The sequence below is a fragment of the Branchiostoma belcheri genome, unplaced genomic scaffold, assembly GCF_001625305.1.
Source record: "Branchiostoma belcheri isolate BF01 breed outbred unplaced genomic scaffold, Haploidv18h27 scaffold43, whole genome shotgun sequence".
In the NCBI taxonomy this organism is placed as follows: domain Eukaryota; kingdom Metazoa; phylum Chordata; class Leptocardii; order Amphioxiformes; family Branchiostomatidae; genus Branchiostoma; species Branchiostoma belcheri.
Genome location: NW_017804054.1, coordinates 134100 through 151294, shown reverse-complemented (window position 1 = coordinate 151294; position 17195 = coordinate 134100). Strand labels below are relative to the sequence as shown.

Below are 17195 nucleotides of genomic sequence, written 5' to 3'. Positions count from 1 at the left end.
ATGTGTTTATTTGTATTACTTGACATGACTGTTGGGGTAAACTAAACAATTGCTTCAACTAGGCACCTTCCAGAAAATAATACCATAATTCTCTTCTCAGGTTTTTATATCACCACAATGTCAGGAAATTTGGCATAATACATCATTGATACAATACATGTATGTAAAAGATGAAGTACAGTACATGTAGTACACGTGCGCGCGAATCATTTAAATAGTCTGTAAACTACATTGAACAGTATACTAGTACATGTAGTTGATTAGACTTTATTGAAGACTCTTGCCTTTACACTTACACTCAGAAATGTTTATGCCCTAACTGTCAGTGTCTTATATAAACAGTGATTGGTCCATTTCTAACCAATGAGAGATTGTAGTTTGCTCCCTCTTAACCAATCAGATATCCTAAGACCTTAATCTATGGCATTTTATCTATAAAAAGTCATCATGCTGACATCAGGAGTCTGCAGTGATGTCTGCGTCTGACGTCTGGTCTTTCCTCAGCTCCCATATCTGGGAAATGAAAAAGGAAGAAAAGTTTTTCTCTCAAGAATTGATGAAAATCATTACTTTCAGAAGCCTTTAACTGAGAAACATGATCTTTAGGTATACTGTGTATGAATGTCTTGTTCATGTAGAAGAAAGCATACCTGTATGTAAGACTCTGACAAGGTGATCATCTGAGGTAAGATGTCGGCTACATGGAGATCCTGCATCTCATACCACTGGCCTGAACCCTGTGGTATAGAAAGAATAGATTCAGGCGGTGGTGGAACCCTCCCACGTGACCGCACCGGCCAATCAGAACGCTGGGTTTTGCAAAACTTTTCTTTAGGTGGCTATTTTTCTACCCCAGAATCTCGTTGAATTTCTCTACAATGGGATTATTTTGAAAGTTCAGACTTGCGCCAAACTGTCGAGGAGACATCCCTTCGTCGCTGGTAGGCTATCGCTGAACACAGGTATAGATTGGTCTTGAAGAAACAGATACATGAACACCTTCCCACTTGAAGACTAATGCAATGCTAAAGGAAAATCTGTTGCTTGCAATGCAATGAGTTTATAGTTTACAGTACAAAAACCAGCAAACCTTGTGATAGATGTGGACTCTGTAGGTTCCCTTGCCTGCTCCAGGCAACCCATCATGAACAATGTTAGCTATCAGGTCATAGGTCGTGTTGGGGTGCTTCTTCTGGATCTCTGGGTCCTTAGACAGGTATTCCCTCAAATCAATGTTCCTGAAATAAAAAAAATATGTATCTTTTGAAATGTTTGCATCATATTCCTCAAGAATTGAAGGGGCTATACCCCCAATACATGAAAGAAATTTATGATAGATAAGACCTGCTTGTGGCATTCTGAAAATAAAAACAAGGGCAACTACCGGTATACCAAAAATACTAGTTCTCTACTTACTTGACTGGGAAGGTGACGATGGTTGGATTTTTCTCCACGTAGAAGTTGTTCTTGGTGAACCGCTGCACAGAAAATAAAATCAACGTAACTACATAGCAGTGTGTGACAAGCAGCTTAATAATGATCACTTCTGAAGTTTGATTTTGAAAATGTCCTGATATGGTTGTCTTTTTCTCCACAATGTGTTACTGTGCTTGAAAAACTTTAAGCAGGAATATTTGGGGTAGCCTTACCTTCACATAGAGGATGAGATAAGGAGGCAGCCTGGTTAGTTCAAACCTCTTCAGGGTGGAGTCTTTGTAAGACTTGTACTCCTGGATGTGTGTAGAAGTCAAATATTCAACTGATTACAATCATTATCCTATGGTAATTCTTCACCAAATTCTTACAACACAAAGCTCTTGTATGGTCTTCTTGTAGAAATGCTGCAAATTAGATGATTCAAAACATCAATGAATTTCAACCTTCTCGGTTTCCCCGTTGAACTTGGCGAGCAGGTTTGCGAGCGGCACCTGCGGGATGATGTTCTGCTCGTATTCGTCCTGGAACAGCGGCGGCGGGGGCAGGTCAAGGGTCAGGTACATGAAGGGTGATGTCGTCACAGTCTCTACAGAAGATGAAATTATAGAAAACATGGATAACTTGGCTGATGGTAAATCTGTGCAAATGTCAATGTGTTTTAGCACAGCAACATTACAGATAAGGAAATGATGAATTAAAGAGTTATTCAAAGCACACATTTGTTAGTAACAATCCAAAATGTTCAACAAATTCACAGAGTAGCAATCAAAAATGGTTTAAAAGATCATGTTGATGAGCTGCCAAGAGGATGTTTCCTCGAAACAAGCCAGAAAAATGCAGGATGTGGAATTGCAAAATTTTTTCAATGTTTTCAGGCCATTTTAAGACATAAATAAATAAAACAGTGGTTAAGAATAGACACTTTTAGATAATAATTTTCGTGTACTTTTAGATAGTAATTTTCATGTTCAAAAGATCATGCCATGCTACATTTTCATAAAATGCGTATGCCAAACAAATTATGCAACGGCCCCCACCCAGGTTAGTTATCAAGTTTGATTGTTGCATTTAACATTGTCATGACAGACTGCTTGAAAAAGAGATGAAACATTCAGTCCTAGTGTAGGGAAATAACAGACATCTACAAACCTGGCCCTTTTTCAGCTTCTTTTTCTAGAACACAATCATGAATGAGACAAAATCATTTTAATGAACAAACCATTGCAAGGGCTAAAGGAATGACAATACAAAATGTATTTTGTTTCCCTTTCAGAACCATTAACTCTTGACAGTATAAACATGTACTAAAACAGCCCAATTCTATTTTTTTCTCATAAGAGTAAGAAAATTGACAAAATCCTCAAAATCTTTCATTATTTCTGTTAATTGATATCAAGAAGTTCTTTTCTGAACCAGAATGGGCCTGATCATACATGTAATTCATATGTAAGAATTTTAACAACTGATTCGGGGGGAACACACACAGTAAATTTTATACTTTAAATTGTGTCTGCTTGCATTTCCCTCACATGTATACAAATATTAAATAAAAAGCAGAAACATAGGAAAATACACACTAACCTGATCCCTCTGATACTTTGGCCTCACCAGTCTAGTCAAAAGTAACAAAAATGTCTACAGTTACATGTAGCTTCATACTCACTACTAAGTATACAGTTACTGTGTATTATGATACGTTATCATGTAAATGTATTTTCTAATCACAATCATCCACAGGCAGTGATCGAAAGATACGTTGTACCCATATTTAAAACAAATACATGTATAATCTTTTTAGCACATTGATCCAAAAGGTCAAAGCATAACCACTATTTTCAACATCTATTGTGTTCTAAGACTTACTGATAACCACAGTTTGTATATACACTACAGAAAATGTTTTTGCTTCCATATCTTATTTGTTTACAGGACTTACATCATCTTTGGTGATGAGTTGTCTTGAGTAGATCTTCATTGTTCCACGGAACACCTTACCGACTGAACCTGGAATACCATGTAACAAAGTTATATTCATGCATACTGAAACACTTTAAAATGAAGCACAGTAGTAGAGGGAAAATGTGTAGGGCTTGGACATAACAAAAGTAGTTAGGGATAGATGAACTTTAGGGAAGGGAGTAAGGAAATTTGCTACAGACAGGAGCATGTTTACAACTGCTAGAGTACACACTCACTTGACATGACTTTCTTGTTGCCACCCAGTGAGGCATGCATGGCGTTCAGGAACCATGATAGAAAGTCTATGGGGTCACCTGGCGTGGCAGAAGAAAACAATAACATTATTCATCAATAAACTAACTACATGTCTGTACCTTATCCATCTCATTGTGCATTACACAAGATAAGTACCTGTTGTAGAATTAAGTACAGTTACAGAACACACACACACACACACCATTCCATGTTAATATATCCCACTTCTGACACCATTTTGTGTCCAACATAGACATCAATATCTTCATCTTAACATTCGTACCTTGTTCAGTGATCTGGAACCTTTTCTTGCTGCAGAGTACCACAGCCTGCAGCATCTCATGAGGGCTGACGTGGGCCTTGAAGTTCCGAGGGTTCCACAGTTTCCTCATCAGTTCTCCAAACCTACACAAGTGTCAAATACTCCTATAACTACAGGGGTACTTACAAACTACTTGCTATGTTAGAGCTGGTGTAGCAGGCCAGAATGTACCCACGATCAGGATACATTCTGGCTAGGGGTACAGCTCAGCCTGTTACACCTGTTATCTCCAGCTTTATGTTCCTCTATGGTGATTCATGTGTCTAAGTTTGTCTTTTTCCAAGGTTTTTCATCTCTTGTACATGGACATGCTTTTTGTTACTGGATTTTGTGACTTAAATCTTGTGTTTGACATTAATTTGTCTATACAGATTTTACATTTTGACGTTTCCCTCTCATATTACCTCTGTACAATAAGGAACATAATATCCCCTGGAGGTCGCTTGATGTCCTTGTAATTCTCCTCCTGAAGAAAGTAGTCCCTGAGCGGACTGACATGTGACAGGGCCTGCAGCACCACGTTACAGTAGTCATTGGCTTTGATGTTGTTGAGACCCACAATCCCCGGCAGGTACATGGTGCTGTCGTACGCACGGGACAGCTTGGAGGACCCATCCAGCTGCTCAATGTGGTCTGTTGTGAAGGTTGGGTTCAACACATACTACAGGGAAGAAAGGGTATACATGTACAGTGTATTAGTATTCATACGTGGACACACCAAAATTAACTAAACGTACATGTAGGGGATGCAAGGAGATCCTGTTCAAGTATCAAACTCAAGGTATCTATCTGTATAGCCAGTATAACTGCCCTTTGGCATAACACACCAGCTTTGCAGGCACATGGAGTGAAGCTGGTATGTTACTTTTGGTTTGGAACATTTAACTAGCCCTGACAAGTAAAGATAGCAAAAGTTATCCAGAGAACCATGTAAAGAAAAGGCAGCATAGCATGCTAGATCCTTCAAAACTTTACCACTTGTTCCTTTGGCCAAGGCCTACCCAAACATGACATCACAATAATTTATAAATGTCTCCTCTCATCTTTTGTAATTAATAGGTTATACATTTGTAGTACATTGTACCTTTATGTCATCCAGGGAAGAGTCAATGACCTCATAGTTGTCAGGTAAACAGTAGAACTTGAGAGTGTGGAGGTTAAGGAACACATGGTGATCCACCTGCACACTGTGGGTGTAGGCATGGGACTTCTGGCCTCTTCCTGCAAAAATACAAGGGGAAAAATTAACAGGAGTCTTGATAAAGGTACATGTATATATACTTGCAGACAGTATTGGCTGGAGACACTGAACAATTGTGTGCTACACTTAGCTATCAGTCAGACAGACCAAGAGGTACTACTAATGCTGTATACCTGTATACGAAGCAGCCTTAAATTTGCTTGAAACTTTACTGACTAAAGCCACTAAAAAATCTCACACAACAAACTACAAATTAATGCTTAGAATCAAACAGAATGTAATTTCAAAACAGTTACAATAGATCAATAGGATGCTGTATGGAACTGCTGCCTACCTTGGAAGTACTTGCCACACACCAGGCAGGCATACACGTTCAGGTGGGACAGGGAGACAGAACACAGCTTCTCAAAGTCAAAGTCAAGTAAACTCCTACAAAAAACAGATCATTATTAGTGACTTCAACATTCTCTTAACAAGAAACTAAGTGAACTTCACATCTTTCTCAACTGCACACTGGAAACAAACAATAAAACACAGTTACAGCTATATGGCCATATAAATTATATCATGTACACACACACACACGCGCACATAAATGTATGAAATTGAAATACAATGACAGCTGACCTGTTGATGGTGTCCAGGTAGGGGCAGTGCCGACTTCTGGCATCACTCCCTCCGCGGACCCTACCTGTAGTCAGAAAGTGAAGGCAAGGCTATAGTTATGAAGTAATACTGGACAAAAGACCTGACTTCTTTCTTTTCAACGTTGAGCGCCCCCCTCCCCATCACTGAAATATATGCAAAATAACTACTGCAATGCAACTTTTGACTACATTGTTGCGAGCATAGCAACGTCTGTGATATCCTGACATGCATCCAATCATATAGACAAAGATAAACTTACGGGTAGGCTCGTTTTCTTCCTCATCGTCCGAGTCGGAATATTTTCTCTTCACGGCGGCCGCCATTTTCACCAACACTGCATCAAATGAAAAGAAACAGAGAACATTTCTGGAAAGATAACATGGATAGCAATACCCAAACAAAACTAACTGATATAGAATGCATTTTATTTTTGTCTGTATGAAAAGAAAATTTTTGTAGCATTTTTGCTCTAGGCGACCCTTTACTCTTGGGTTTTCAGTTTTGCGTTTTTCTGTTGTGGCTACTACAGCAGGTCAGTAACCTCTGACCTGCCATCATGGCGGACGCGGGATCAGACGAACGTTTTGAAACGGAAACTCTGACAGAAAATATCGTTTCCAGCAACATTTCAAAGGTTATATCTCACTATCTACAGTCAGCAGAACGGCAAGGCTCGTACGTGACTGGTTATGTTGACGGGAAAGCGCAGCTAGACGCATTTCTGGAGGACTTTGACAGAGCGGGGTGTACCGGGTTCCCTCTCCGGTCGTCCACCTCGAGAGCCAAGTACGACTCCAGGCCAAAACCTGTCCTCAGCTCGGGAGGGAGGTTACCGCGCTATGCCGGGGAAGGTGCGACAACTTTCAATCCTATTGAAATAGAATTTACTAGTTGTTGTTTCATCTCTGATTATGATCAACGTTTTGTACAAAAAGGCAAATTATCAGAGATGGCAGACTTCACCCCTTTATTTGCTAGTACAGTCTAAAATATACGTAATATACTAGTAAAGTATAAAACTATGTAATAACCAGTCCAAAATATACGGCTTTACTGACTTCCAGTCTCACAGAGAAAGATAGCAACACTGTGGATGTATGGTAAAGATTTGTGTATATCAGATCTGATTCAGGAATCTTGGAAATAGATACGGCAAAAACATATTAATCAGGTACAAATGTATTAGTTTGTGCACCAAGCTCAGCTTTTGCTGAGGCTTGATAACAATCTGCAAAATAACGTAAAATGAGCCATCCCCAAACTAACTTTGTATTGGGAAAAAAATTCTAACTCAATTTGCAATATAAGACTTTGTAACCTATTGATTCTCAGAACGTATTGTGTGGTCGTCCAACTCTGGCAAGGTTCCCATCCCCGACACAGACACACCCTTCATCATGGCAGGCACCAGGCATCACCACTGTATGTTCATCAGTGCTAAGAAAAAACCACAGGTAGGTGTTTCTTTGATAAAACGATTTTGTGTGTATCTGGACTCAAGTTATGAAAAATAAAACTTGATATACATTTGATACTTTATATACAAAATATTACTACATTTGATGCTAAACAGCTTTGTATAATGTATATGTATCATGCAGTACTCTTATTTGCAAGACTCATTCCAATGATTCTATTTCAACCAGTTGAACAAAAGGAGTGGAAAGGCCACTTTTGGAAGGTCCATGTGCAAAGCAGAGATTCATGTTCGAGAGATCCGCATTTTCCTTGACTACTCTGTTGGTGTTACGGAGCAAGGCCCCTTGCCAACGTCTAGTCAGAAGGCATTGTTACGTAAAAGGTGCGTGAATCGTCTGACGGATGATTTGAGAAGCGGAAAAGCTTCACCTCCAGTGATGAGGTATCACATCAGGGTTCCACTGCCAGAGGCTCATTCAGACCACCCTCTCGGTGAGGCAGCAGGCTGTGTCCAGAAAGTTCACCCTGCCCTCATCTCCAAAATAGGGCAGCTTGTACAAGCAGGCATCAGCGATGTCCACGATGTGCAACAGTACCTCACAGCCTGCACAGAAGAACTGTTAGAAAATGCCGTGGTACGTCCTTTCCACACCGACCGTAGGTACTACCCACTCATTAAAGACATTCAGAACCATGTTTGGAGATTTAAGTTCAAACTCAAAGAAGATCAGGCAAGAATCATTGATCTAGAAGAGCACGACTACCTTGGGTCCATGGAGGATTTCCCCATCACCGACCCTAGAGATACCATGACTACACAAGCTATGGTTGGAGGTGGACTTAATTCTATTAACCTGGGTTATGACAATGAATTAGATGATGTAAGTGATGAAGAAACCTGCTCCAGGCCTAATGTTGCCTCCAGCTTCCTACAACAGCACACCATCCAGACTGGAAACCCAGTAGCAATAGATTGTGTGTTAGGCGATGGCTCTACCATCCCGTACATGTTAACACCAGTAGAGATGGTATCAGTAGGTAGTGAGACAGAGATTAGTACAGCCGGTGTACAGAGACACCTCGGGAACACTCCCATGCTCAGCAACTCCTTTTTAGATGATGACGTTGAATACTGGCAGAAGGCAGCGTTGACAGAGATAGAGAGACTGCAAGCTCTGACATCACTCTGCACAAATGCTGCAAAACTGAAGGAGATTTCAGAGAGAGTTAATCACATGTGGTTGTCTCTGAAGAAAGAAGTCCTTCCAAACGATTGAAAGTAGTAGACTAACTTTTAAGACACAAGTTAGAATTTAACTCATTAAGTCTAGATAATTCAAAGTTAATGGCAAAACTGAGATAAAGGACAGCAAATTATAGTGACAAGGCAAGAAAGTTTTGTAATAGACATGAAGACAAATGCTTGTGCTTTTCAACAAATATGAAATGTATAATCATGTTCATATGCAATAAATACCGATAAGGGATAGATATTGTGCTGAAGACTGTAATACAATGGGAAAAGGTATTGATATTTCCCCCTGCCGTTAGTTATTGATCACAAGAATATTACTGTCAAGTAATATACTACTTTGTGAAGAGAGCCCCCTATCTTGTATTGTCTAAACTACAGGCTGACATCGCCATATAACTATCCCTGTACATGTACATGTATTTAGACCAGAAGGAGGGTCTGCATGGGGGGGTCCTGGCAACGGTTAACGGTGAATTCAGCAGGGCCGATAACGCTTAACGGTAAATTCAGGACGGTCGGCAACGCTTAACGGTAAATTGACAGACTTTTTTTCGTTCGAGCTGCACTGGATTTGGTATCTCGCTTTGTGAGAAAAGGTGATCACTGACAAAATTACGTAGATCTTACATGTAATGAAGCACGCATTAAAGGTATGTGTACCCTGTGTTCCCCACATGCCCTGGTCCTCGAGTGCGTCCACAAATAAAGGGGAGTCCGAGTCGACGTCAGCCAGCTTGCATTTTTTCAGTCTGCCCAGTGGATTTTGAGAAGGGAGCGTCGTAATCTAGGGGGGTCCGGGGGAATGCTCCCCCGGGAAATTTAGGATTTTTTAAGCCTTCAAAAACGCACATTTGAGAGGCAAATTATGGTGTTGAGAGTGTTTGTCGGTCCTTCTGATGTTTTCATATTTTACTCAAGATTTTTGTTAATTTGCCTGTCAAGGTTGACGGATTCTTTTTAAAAAATTCTGTAACTCTCCGCAAACTTCCGGAAATTGACAGGAAAGCTGGTTCTGGCTAGAGCCGAAGAGACCGAGCGCAGAAGCGCGAGTCGAGCGCCAAATGCGCGAGCAATGTAGGGGGGTCCGGGGGCATTCTCCCCCGGGAAATTTTGTATTTTGAACCTTCAATGACGCATTTTTCTGCACTTTGAAAGGCAAAATTAGGCGTAACGAAGAATTATTCATTAACGCTTAACGCTGAATTTAGGATGACAAATAACGTTTTACGTTGAATTAAAACGACCAATAACGCTTCACGAGGAATATACTAATAACGCTTAACGTTAAATTAGAGCGGGCCGGCAACGATTAACGGTAAATTAAAATAGCCCATAACGGTTAACGAAAAAGGGCATGCAGACCCTCCAGAAGGGATCAGACACAAACCATAATTTCATAGTAACTATCCTAGCATGATCTGTTCTGTCTCTGAATCGAGAGCATGATACCTGTTTTCTCATCCAGTGGCTGACTCACATCAGCTTGGATATTAATTATGATAAAGCAAACAATGCACATCTCAACACCAGCTGTTGCACAAATGTCGCAACAGCTTGTCCACACGCACATTCACAATTACCTAATGGGTAGAACTCCTCTAGTATGAGGTTCACAACATGTTTATTTCCCTACTACTACTATACGTTCTTATATTATCCCAATCTATCCTCATTTGGAACTGTAGAAGTTGACAGTTCGTTAATCATTACCTGGTCAAATTGTTAAGTGCATGTTAAAGCCCATTTACGATCCATGTGTTCGAGTTAAGCGCGTATACCATAATATGTAACACACGCTGACACGTCAAAGATTACGGTAGCGATGCTTTACCCTTGCAATGGCACCTTGACACAGGCCGTTTGGAGCGAACGCTACTGTTTGTATGGTTCTGTCTGACACGCTTTAAATCGTGTCATCTACCGTCTGGCTGGTTACGTGAACGTAGCCCTTAGCAACTAAAACCGTTACGATTTGAATGTTTGCTTCTCTCGACCTGCGCAGTCTCGTCCACTTCTAAATGTTTGGATTATCCTTGAGGACGTTGTATAATTACATTTTGTGTCACTTGTTGTTCCCCGCTTCATTCTTTTGTCGCATCGATTCTTGAGACTCTAATGAACGCGTCCTGTACACGGTAGACGGCTGTTTAATGCGCCCTTGGGCACAGGCCACGTGCGACGACGGTTTTGAATTAGCGACGGGCACCATCTGATTGAGTCACGAAGGAGGCACCTGTGCCGAGCCCGCCATGTTTGACGAGTGGGTTCCCTCCGAGGAATACGTCTGTATTTATCCGTACATGAAAGCACTGCATCACTGTCGCGTGTGTGATTAGGCGTCGGTGCGGCGCGGGGATTATTGCCTACCATTACGGACGTAGCGGAGCGGAGCTCACGACTGGGTGATCGAGAACGTCTGTCTGGCTCTTCAGGAGAAGGACATGGAGAATCCGATGTTGTCCGTAAGGGAACAGTCTCAGCTGATCTCCCGCGAAGTAGCGTCTGCCGGGCGGTAGGTTAACCAACGTTCGTCACGATAATTACCTGTAGTGAGAGTCAATGTCACGCGGCTAGCTGCTGTTTGTCAAGCCGCCGCGCATCGGGTGATTCCCCCCTCCCCTTTCGCGCGTAAATTTTCTTCGCAGTAGTCGGTTAGGCGCCGTCCTTCAGTCCAGGGGGCTTCTTGGTTCCAACGAACACTCCTTGTTCAAGTTCACCCCCTCACATGCACGCTAACGCGAACCCCACTTCTTAAGAAGACTTATAGGGGACTAAGCGTCAGGTATTGGAGATATCTTGATGAAATCAGTGTAGCGGTAATAACGCATATCTCTTTAGATCGCGTCTTTCCGCTACATTGGCTGCTATTACTTTTCAGCTGCTCCGCGGTCTTTGTGCAATATTTTCATCTTGTTACAAAAATCGATTTTCCTGGAAGAAGTGGACTTAGCGGCGACCTTCAAAGGAGGGGAAAATTAGGTTTGCTTTTATCTGCTAGTCTTTCTTCCAAGCCGGGCCTCGCGGGAGACCGAAGATGGGCGGTGTAAAATTAATAGTGTTCTATTCCAGATGAGCTGATCGATGTAAATAACAGGATTACATGTATCCATCCTGTACACCAGTCTTGTAAGGTAATAAAGGCCTTCCCAAGTTGATACCTGTGTTCTGGGGGTTCGTCAGTTGAATGCGTGGGGCTGTAGTTCGCTCACACTGTAAGACTTTAAGGTTATCAAATGTACGGATCGTGCAAGAGATCCAGACTGCATTAGTTTATTTCCACAAGGACTTTTCCAATACGTTGTTTTAAATACATATATAAGCTTGTCCTTCTTAAAGTTGAACTCATTTTACCGAGAGCCTGTGGCGACTTGATTTAATACTGCAGAAACACTATACAGACTGGACGTTATCATTATGGTAACGTCATGTGATACTTACGTGTACGCTAAATCAGTCATCTTTGCTTACCGTCTTTTCGTGCTATACCGGCAAGGCTTTGTTAGGGCGCTGTCACATTCGACGTACAACAGGTTTGCAACGGTTTCGTAGAGGACGTTTTCAGGACAGTCGTGGGTGTGTCGTGCGGAACTCAGCTGTCTCGTGACGGAAAAGTCTAGTCTCCAAGCAGATGTTTCGGTGGCCGCAAAAGGCAGTATCAAAGTGGCCAAGGCAGTATAAATTAGCCAAGGCAGTATCCATTGGACACCCCATACTGTCTGGCTAATGGCTACTGCCTTGGCCAATTTGATACTGTCTTTTGTGGCCACCGAAACATCTGCTTGGAGGTTAGGAAAAGCCTGCCTTAGAATCATCTGCGGTATACATTTGTACTAGTATTCTGACAAAGCCTTGCGAAACGTTATGTCACAAAGAAAATCGATCGCACATCGAACGTGACCTGTTGGCCGACACGTTTGGCATGTGACCTGGCGGACTAGCCTCTACCAGGCTTTAGAGGCCACTGGAAGAGTAGAAATTGGCCAAATAGATGGACATGTCAGGTGAGTTAGTCCGCTAAAGGTGTACAGTTGAGCCGCAAACTACTCCTATAGCGGACTATCTCTCTTGGCATCTGTCCATCTAGCCAATTTCTACTCGTGCCAATTGCCATTGAATCCTAGTAGAGGCTACTGTCGGACCAGCATTCCAGCTCAGAATTCGGCTGTATCGGGGGTAATAGCTCAAGGCGGTCGACGTCGATACAGGCTTCTCTCCAAGCAGAGGTTGATGGGGGAAGATCGTTACCTTTTTATATATGGCCCGTTTTTTGTTTTTTTTTTCGCTACCCCCGCCAATGGATACTGCCTGGCCAATTTGATAGTGTCTTTTTGGCACCCTAGAATCTGCTTGGAGATTAGATACAGGCTGCCCCATGAAAAGAAACCGCCGCGCTCACGGAAGCAAACGCAGGCCGCTAGAAAAGTCTGCACGGGAGGCTAGACCAGATCATAGTACAACAGACACCACTGCCTGCTTCATGTCAGTCTGTTGACCCCCTGCCAAAAATAGACGTGTGTTTTGGCAACCTGGCCGCCTCCCGTCGTGTTTGACATAGAAGCTTCCGTAAAGTTTACTAGACTGGCCTAGCTTGATTGATGTGTTATAAATTCTTAGTTTTCGCAAGGAGCTTCGGACACTATTACTACGCGATTGTTACCTCCGTGAAAAATGGAGGTACTGTTTTGGCATGTCTGTGTTTTTGTCTGTGTTTTCGGGTATTTTTGGCCAGCAATCACGGACGGATCATGCTGATATTTGGTATGTGGGTAAGGTAGGCCTTAGGAATACAAAGGTAAAGGCCGATTTTAGTCCCCCTAACGGCTTTCCTTAGTACTGCAGCAGAAATTCCTTCTTTTTTTTAATTTTCTGCTGACATGCTGGGTTCCCGATTTGGGGGATTTTGGGATGGGAAGTAGCTTTTGACGCAGGGATGAAGTGATGTAAGTTTCCGCCCCTATCATTCCATTCTGGAACTGCAAGTGCGTTTGTGTTAAAATCTTTCAAAGAGGATAACTGAAGAAAAGAACGGCGGCTATTTTTTTTTATTATGGGCATTTAACAGAAATGTACCCAATGAAGTACAGTTTAAGTTTACTTAATTGGACTTCCCTAAACGACGCTAGAACGTCTAGTAGAGGATGAAATCGTTGGTCGTCTGCTGCACGCCATGCTGATGACGTAGTTTGTACCAACTAGAAAGCGCGCTGCACGTGGTTTACCTGTAAATCACAAACAGACATAGGAGACACACTATTATGTGCAGACTGAGTTAATTGGCAGCAACCACAAATGCTGTCGCCACCGCGGGTATCTTATTAACAACCCGTCCATGACAAATGGTTGTTGTTGCCAAGTCCTGTGGAGACAATACAAAAATGAACAAACCTCGAAATACGTACAAATTAAAGACCACTCTGATGCAATATCGCCATCAGTGACCCTACAGTGACCCTAAACGCCAGGCTACTGACACTTGTTGACATTCACAATTCTCCACGGGTGTTTATCAATTAGCTTTGTTCTTAAACGATAACACAAATCTATTCTTATCTACCTGCAAATTTACAGTCTGGCGACCCTCCATAAATCTTCTTCACCTTGTCGTAAACAGCCGATCATAAAATCGCTCCTCGCTTTGATGTTGATTGGTTGCTAGTGTGAGTTTAAGGTCGAGGTACATAGTCCATTTACTGTCAATAACTTCCCTGTAGCAGCTCGTAACTACTAAGAAACGGTTTGTGTTTTCTGCTTCTTGAGACGAATCCAGTCAGTCCGACTAATGCCTCTTGTATTTTTGGATATAACTGATTGTATGAAAACTTTGAAAAGATGGACAAGCCCACAGCCAATAGGAGAAGGCGCGTTCTCGTTCCCATGCGCACCACTGGCTTCAAGTCGAAGTGAGTATTTGTATACTCCAGTTTTCATAGTCATCAATGAAATGGTATATGAATTTAGGTAATTTGTGGGGTCGTGAGTGCTCGACTCGGAACCAAGAGGTCCCGGGTTTGAGTCCTTACATGCCACCGATCGTGTACCCTTGGGAAAGGCACGTTACACGACTTTCCTCACTTAACTCAAGTGGAAATGAGTATTACCCTGTCCTGTATTCGTCCTCTGCGTTGGTGGCGGCATAAAATAAATTGATATAACTTGAGTGTGCCGTCACCATGATTAGTCATGAAATATTGGAATAAAAAAATAGGCAACGTTTATTTACATATCATCATTATCGTCGCCGCTCATATCTACATAGAAGATGCCTAAATTGCTGAATTAAAAACACCGATAGACGGCACTAGCAAGGTGGATTTTTAACTTAAACGGCTTTCATATGACAAAGGATATATTGATCGAACAACCAACATGGCATTGCTACAATTCATCATAGATAACATAGTTTTGACTTGTTAGGGATAAGACATTGCTACGTACTTGAAAAATGCGTCCGCCGGCGGCGTATATTGGTTAAAGTAATCTTATGAAGCGCACTATACAAAGCATTCACAGTCACTGTGGTTCATTAAAGCATATAGATAGGATGTGGCGACGACAGAACTTTCTCCAGCTGTTTTCTACAAGATGTGTCTACATAGACGTCTAAAAAGGGCCCCCTTTGTAGAATCTCAGTTATGTATGTATTAGTTGTTAATGTTATGGCGAAAGATGTACGCCACAGCAAATAATTTTTATGGATGACATGACGAGCGCATTAATTTTCGCTCGATGGGGGGGGGGGGGTGATGGTGGCAGTGTATATATGATGTTCCCAATGAATCAAACCCATCTGTACAATGATTGAAAAATTTAATTTTTCAAAGTTTTTTTAGTGACAAATGGATGTTGTAATAGTTGACAGTAAACAGTGCAGTATAGGTCTCATTTCTTGTTTAACAAGGTTGATGATTCCAAAATTTAAAAATGTAGGAATCTTGTTTTTTTTTTGGCCCGCCTTGTTTTTTGTAGCATTAGATTTGGAGTCTGTGGAAAATGCCATGCATAAAACTTAACTTGCTGTGGCCTTATGGCAAAAGATGTATTCGTCCCGATAAAAAAATCGATAGTATAAGTCATATAAACCGAGGACGCCTCAGCGGGGGTACTGTACTAGATATAGATACCGGGAGTGAGAACAGGTGCTAGACGTTTATTTTCGGTACCCTTTGTGGTATTGGTCGCGGATTTGTGGATAGCATAACTCGAGAAGCTGTGAATGAATCTTTATGATATTTGGTATGTGGATATTGTCAGCAAAATGAAGGCCAAGTGTCCCCCAGTAATTTTCTATAGTACTTCAGAAGAACGTCTGGATTTTGAATCTTCAAAATGAGTACTACGTATACCTGCCATTAAAATGGGACATGTTACAGCAAGGTGACATTCATTTAAAGTTCTGTTCAGCATTCAACAGGCGTTTTATAGTCCAAGCAGATTTTACGGGGGCAAAATCGTAATTGCGGGCCAAGACGGTTTATATGTGCACGGGGTGTGCAGGCGTTTGAATGTTACGACATTAACGGTATGTTGGTAATATATTTCATACATGATCCCCCAGGGATGTATTTCCAATCGGACGATAACTTCGCAAATGCATTGTTACCGTCTTGTCCGTCCTAATGCGATTTCAGGGCAGCAAAATTGAAATATTCTGAATAAGGCAACCTTTGTGATATTGACACATACTGCTTAACATTATTTGAGTCAGAATTTCATACTTTGGCGTTTAAAACTGCAGAAACAAGCCCCAATATGAGTCCTTTATGTTCGGGGTAGTACCCGAAAAATCAGGCCAGGGCCCTTCTAGTAACCATTTTCCGTCAGAATTTTGGGAATTTTTGCTCCATGAGGGTCAATATACATTAGGACAGTGTGGTTTCAACTCACTGTGTAGATAAGAGATTGGCTTTGAAGAATGGGGTTTCCCAGCCCTAAAAACTGCATTGGATACCTTTGATGAGTTTTCCCGCAACGCGACGGCCTGCCTTCCCCTGACACGTGTTAATGCGTGTTTTATGTTTCCCCCTTGGCAGGCTGCCAGCTCCGTAACAACATCACAGGGATTTGGGAGAGAACAAATTGCAGTAATCAACTAGAACCTTCAATCGGTCACGAATGCAGCCACAATTATGGGTCGCGCGGTGGACGTGAAACGATTTTATGATCACGCCGATTCTGCTCGTCGTAATTGTGAGGTTGAGATTTTGATACCGCTGAGATGTATTAATGTTGAAAGCCCGAAACATTTCTGCATATGTTGCCCTTTAAAATCTATGAATGCCAATTCTGCGGGGTCACCCACGGCCGTGCTCAAGAGTATTTCGTATTTTGATTTTGGGCGTGTGCACTTTGAGTTTCACAGCAAACCACCATGTATAACGGTTGTCTTTAGATCAGTCACTGCGTGCTAAGAAAAGACGATGACAAAATGGATAGAAAGAGATATTACAAGAAAAAGGATTACAAGAACGTTAGAAACGTTTATTGACTATGTCATGAGTTTTTTTTTTCTATTCCGGTTTCAGTTAATAGGTTGTCAACGGGAGCGAGCCAAGAACTTAATCATCGTGTCGATTAGATTGCTTCTTATACATAATTGATGTCTTCGATTACCCAAACCTCCCAAGCGTCTCTTAAGGGACGGTTTAAGAAGAATTACTTCTATTCCCGACTGTGTGCGGTAACTTAATAGGTTTGTCTTT

At 41.8% G+C, this 17195-nt stretch overlaps 2 protein-coding genes across 6 annotated transcripts in view; one reads left to right on the top strand and one right to left on the bottom strand.

The window, feature by feature from the left end:
• Nucleotides 1-71: 71 nt before the first annotated feature.
• LOC109478281 (U4/U6.U5 tri-snRNP-associated protein 2-like) lies at nucleotides 72-6588 on the bottom strand. 2 transcript variants are annotated; one of them, XM_019779746.1, is made up of 17 exons: nucleotides 6502-6588; nucleotides 6082-6156; nucleotides 5802-5865; nucleotides 5509-5603; nucleotides 5058-5194; nucleotides 4378-4634; nucleotides 3935-4056; nucleotides 3633-3710; nucleotides 3374-3441; nucleotides 3019-3049; nucleotides 2587-2610; nucleotides 1881-2023; nucleotides 1650-1730; nucleotides 1417-1478; nucleotides 1091-1238; nucleotides 651-737; nucleotides 72-513 (listed from the first exon to the last, which is right to left on the bottom strand). In XM_019779746.1, the coding sequence occupies exons 1-17, from the start codon at nucleotides 6539-6541 to the stop codon at nucleotides 457-459; spliced, it is 1569 nt and encodes a 522-aa protein (XP_019635305.1). In that variant the 5' UTR covers nucleotides 6542-6588; the 3' UTR covers nucleotides 72-456. The 2 variants fall into 2 exon arrangements, with proteins under 2 accessions (XP_019635305.1, XP_019635306.1); XM_019779747.1 differs by lacking the exon at nucleotides 2587-2610.
• Nucleotides 6578-17195, top strand: part of LOC109478278 (cGMP-dependent protein kinase 1-like) — a 48254-nt gene continuing 37636 nt past the window's right edge. For 3 of the 4 annotated variants that reach the window (XM_019779742.1, XM_019779741.1, XM_019779738.1), the window contains exons 1-2: nucleotides 6578-6673; nucleotides 7155-7276. In XM_019779742.1, coding sequence (XP_019635301.1) covers nucleotides 6662-6673; nucleotides 7155-7276 — 134 coding nt within the window. In that variant the 5' untranslated portion in view covers nucleotides 6578-6661. Of the gene's footprint in view, nucleotides 6674-7154; nucleotides 7277-14295; nucleotides 14397-17195 lie in introns of those variants that run through there. The other variant, XM_019779739.1, reaches the window with a different exon arrangement.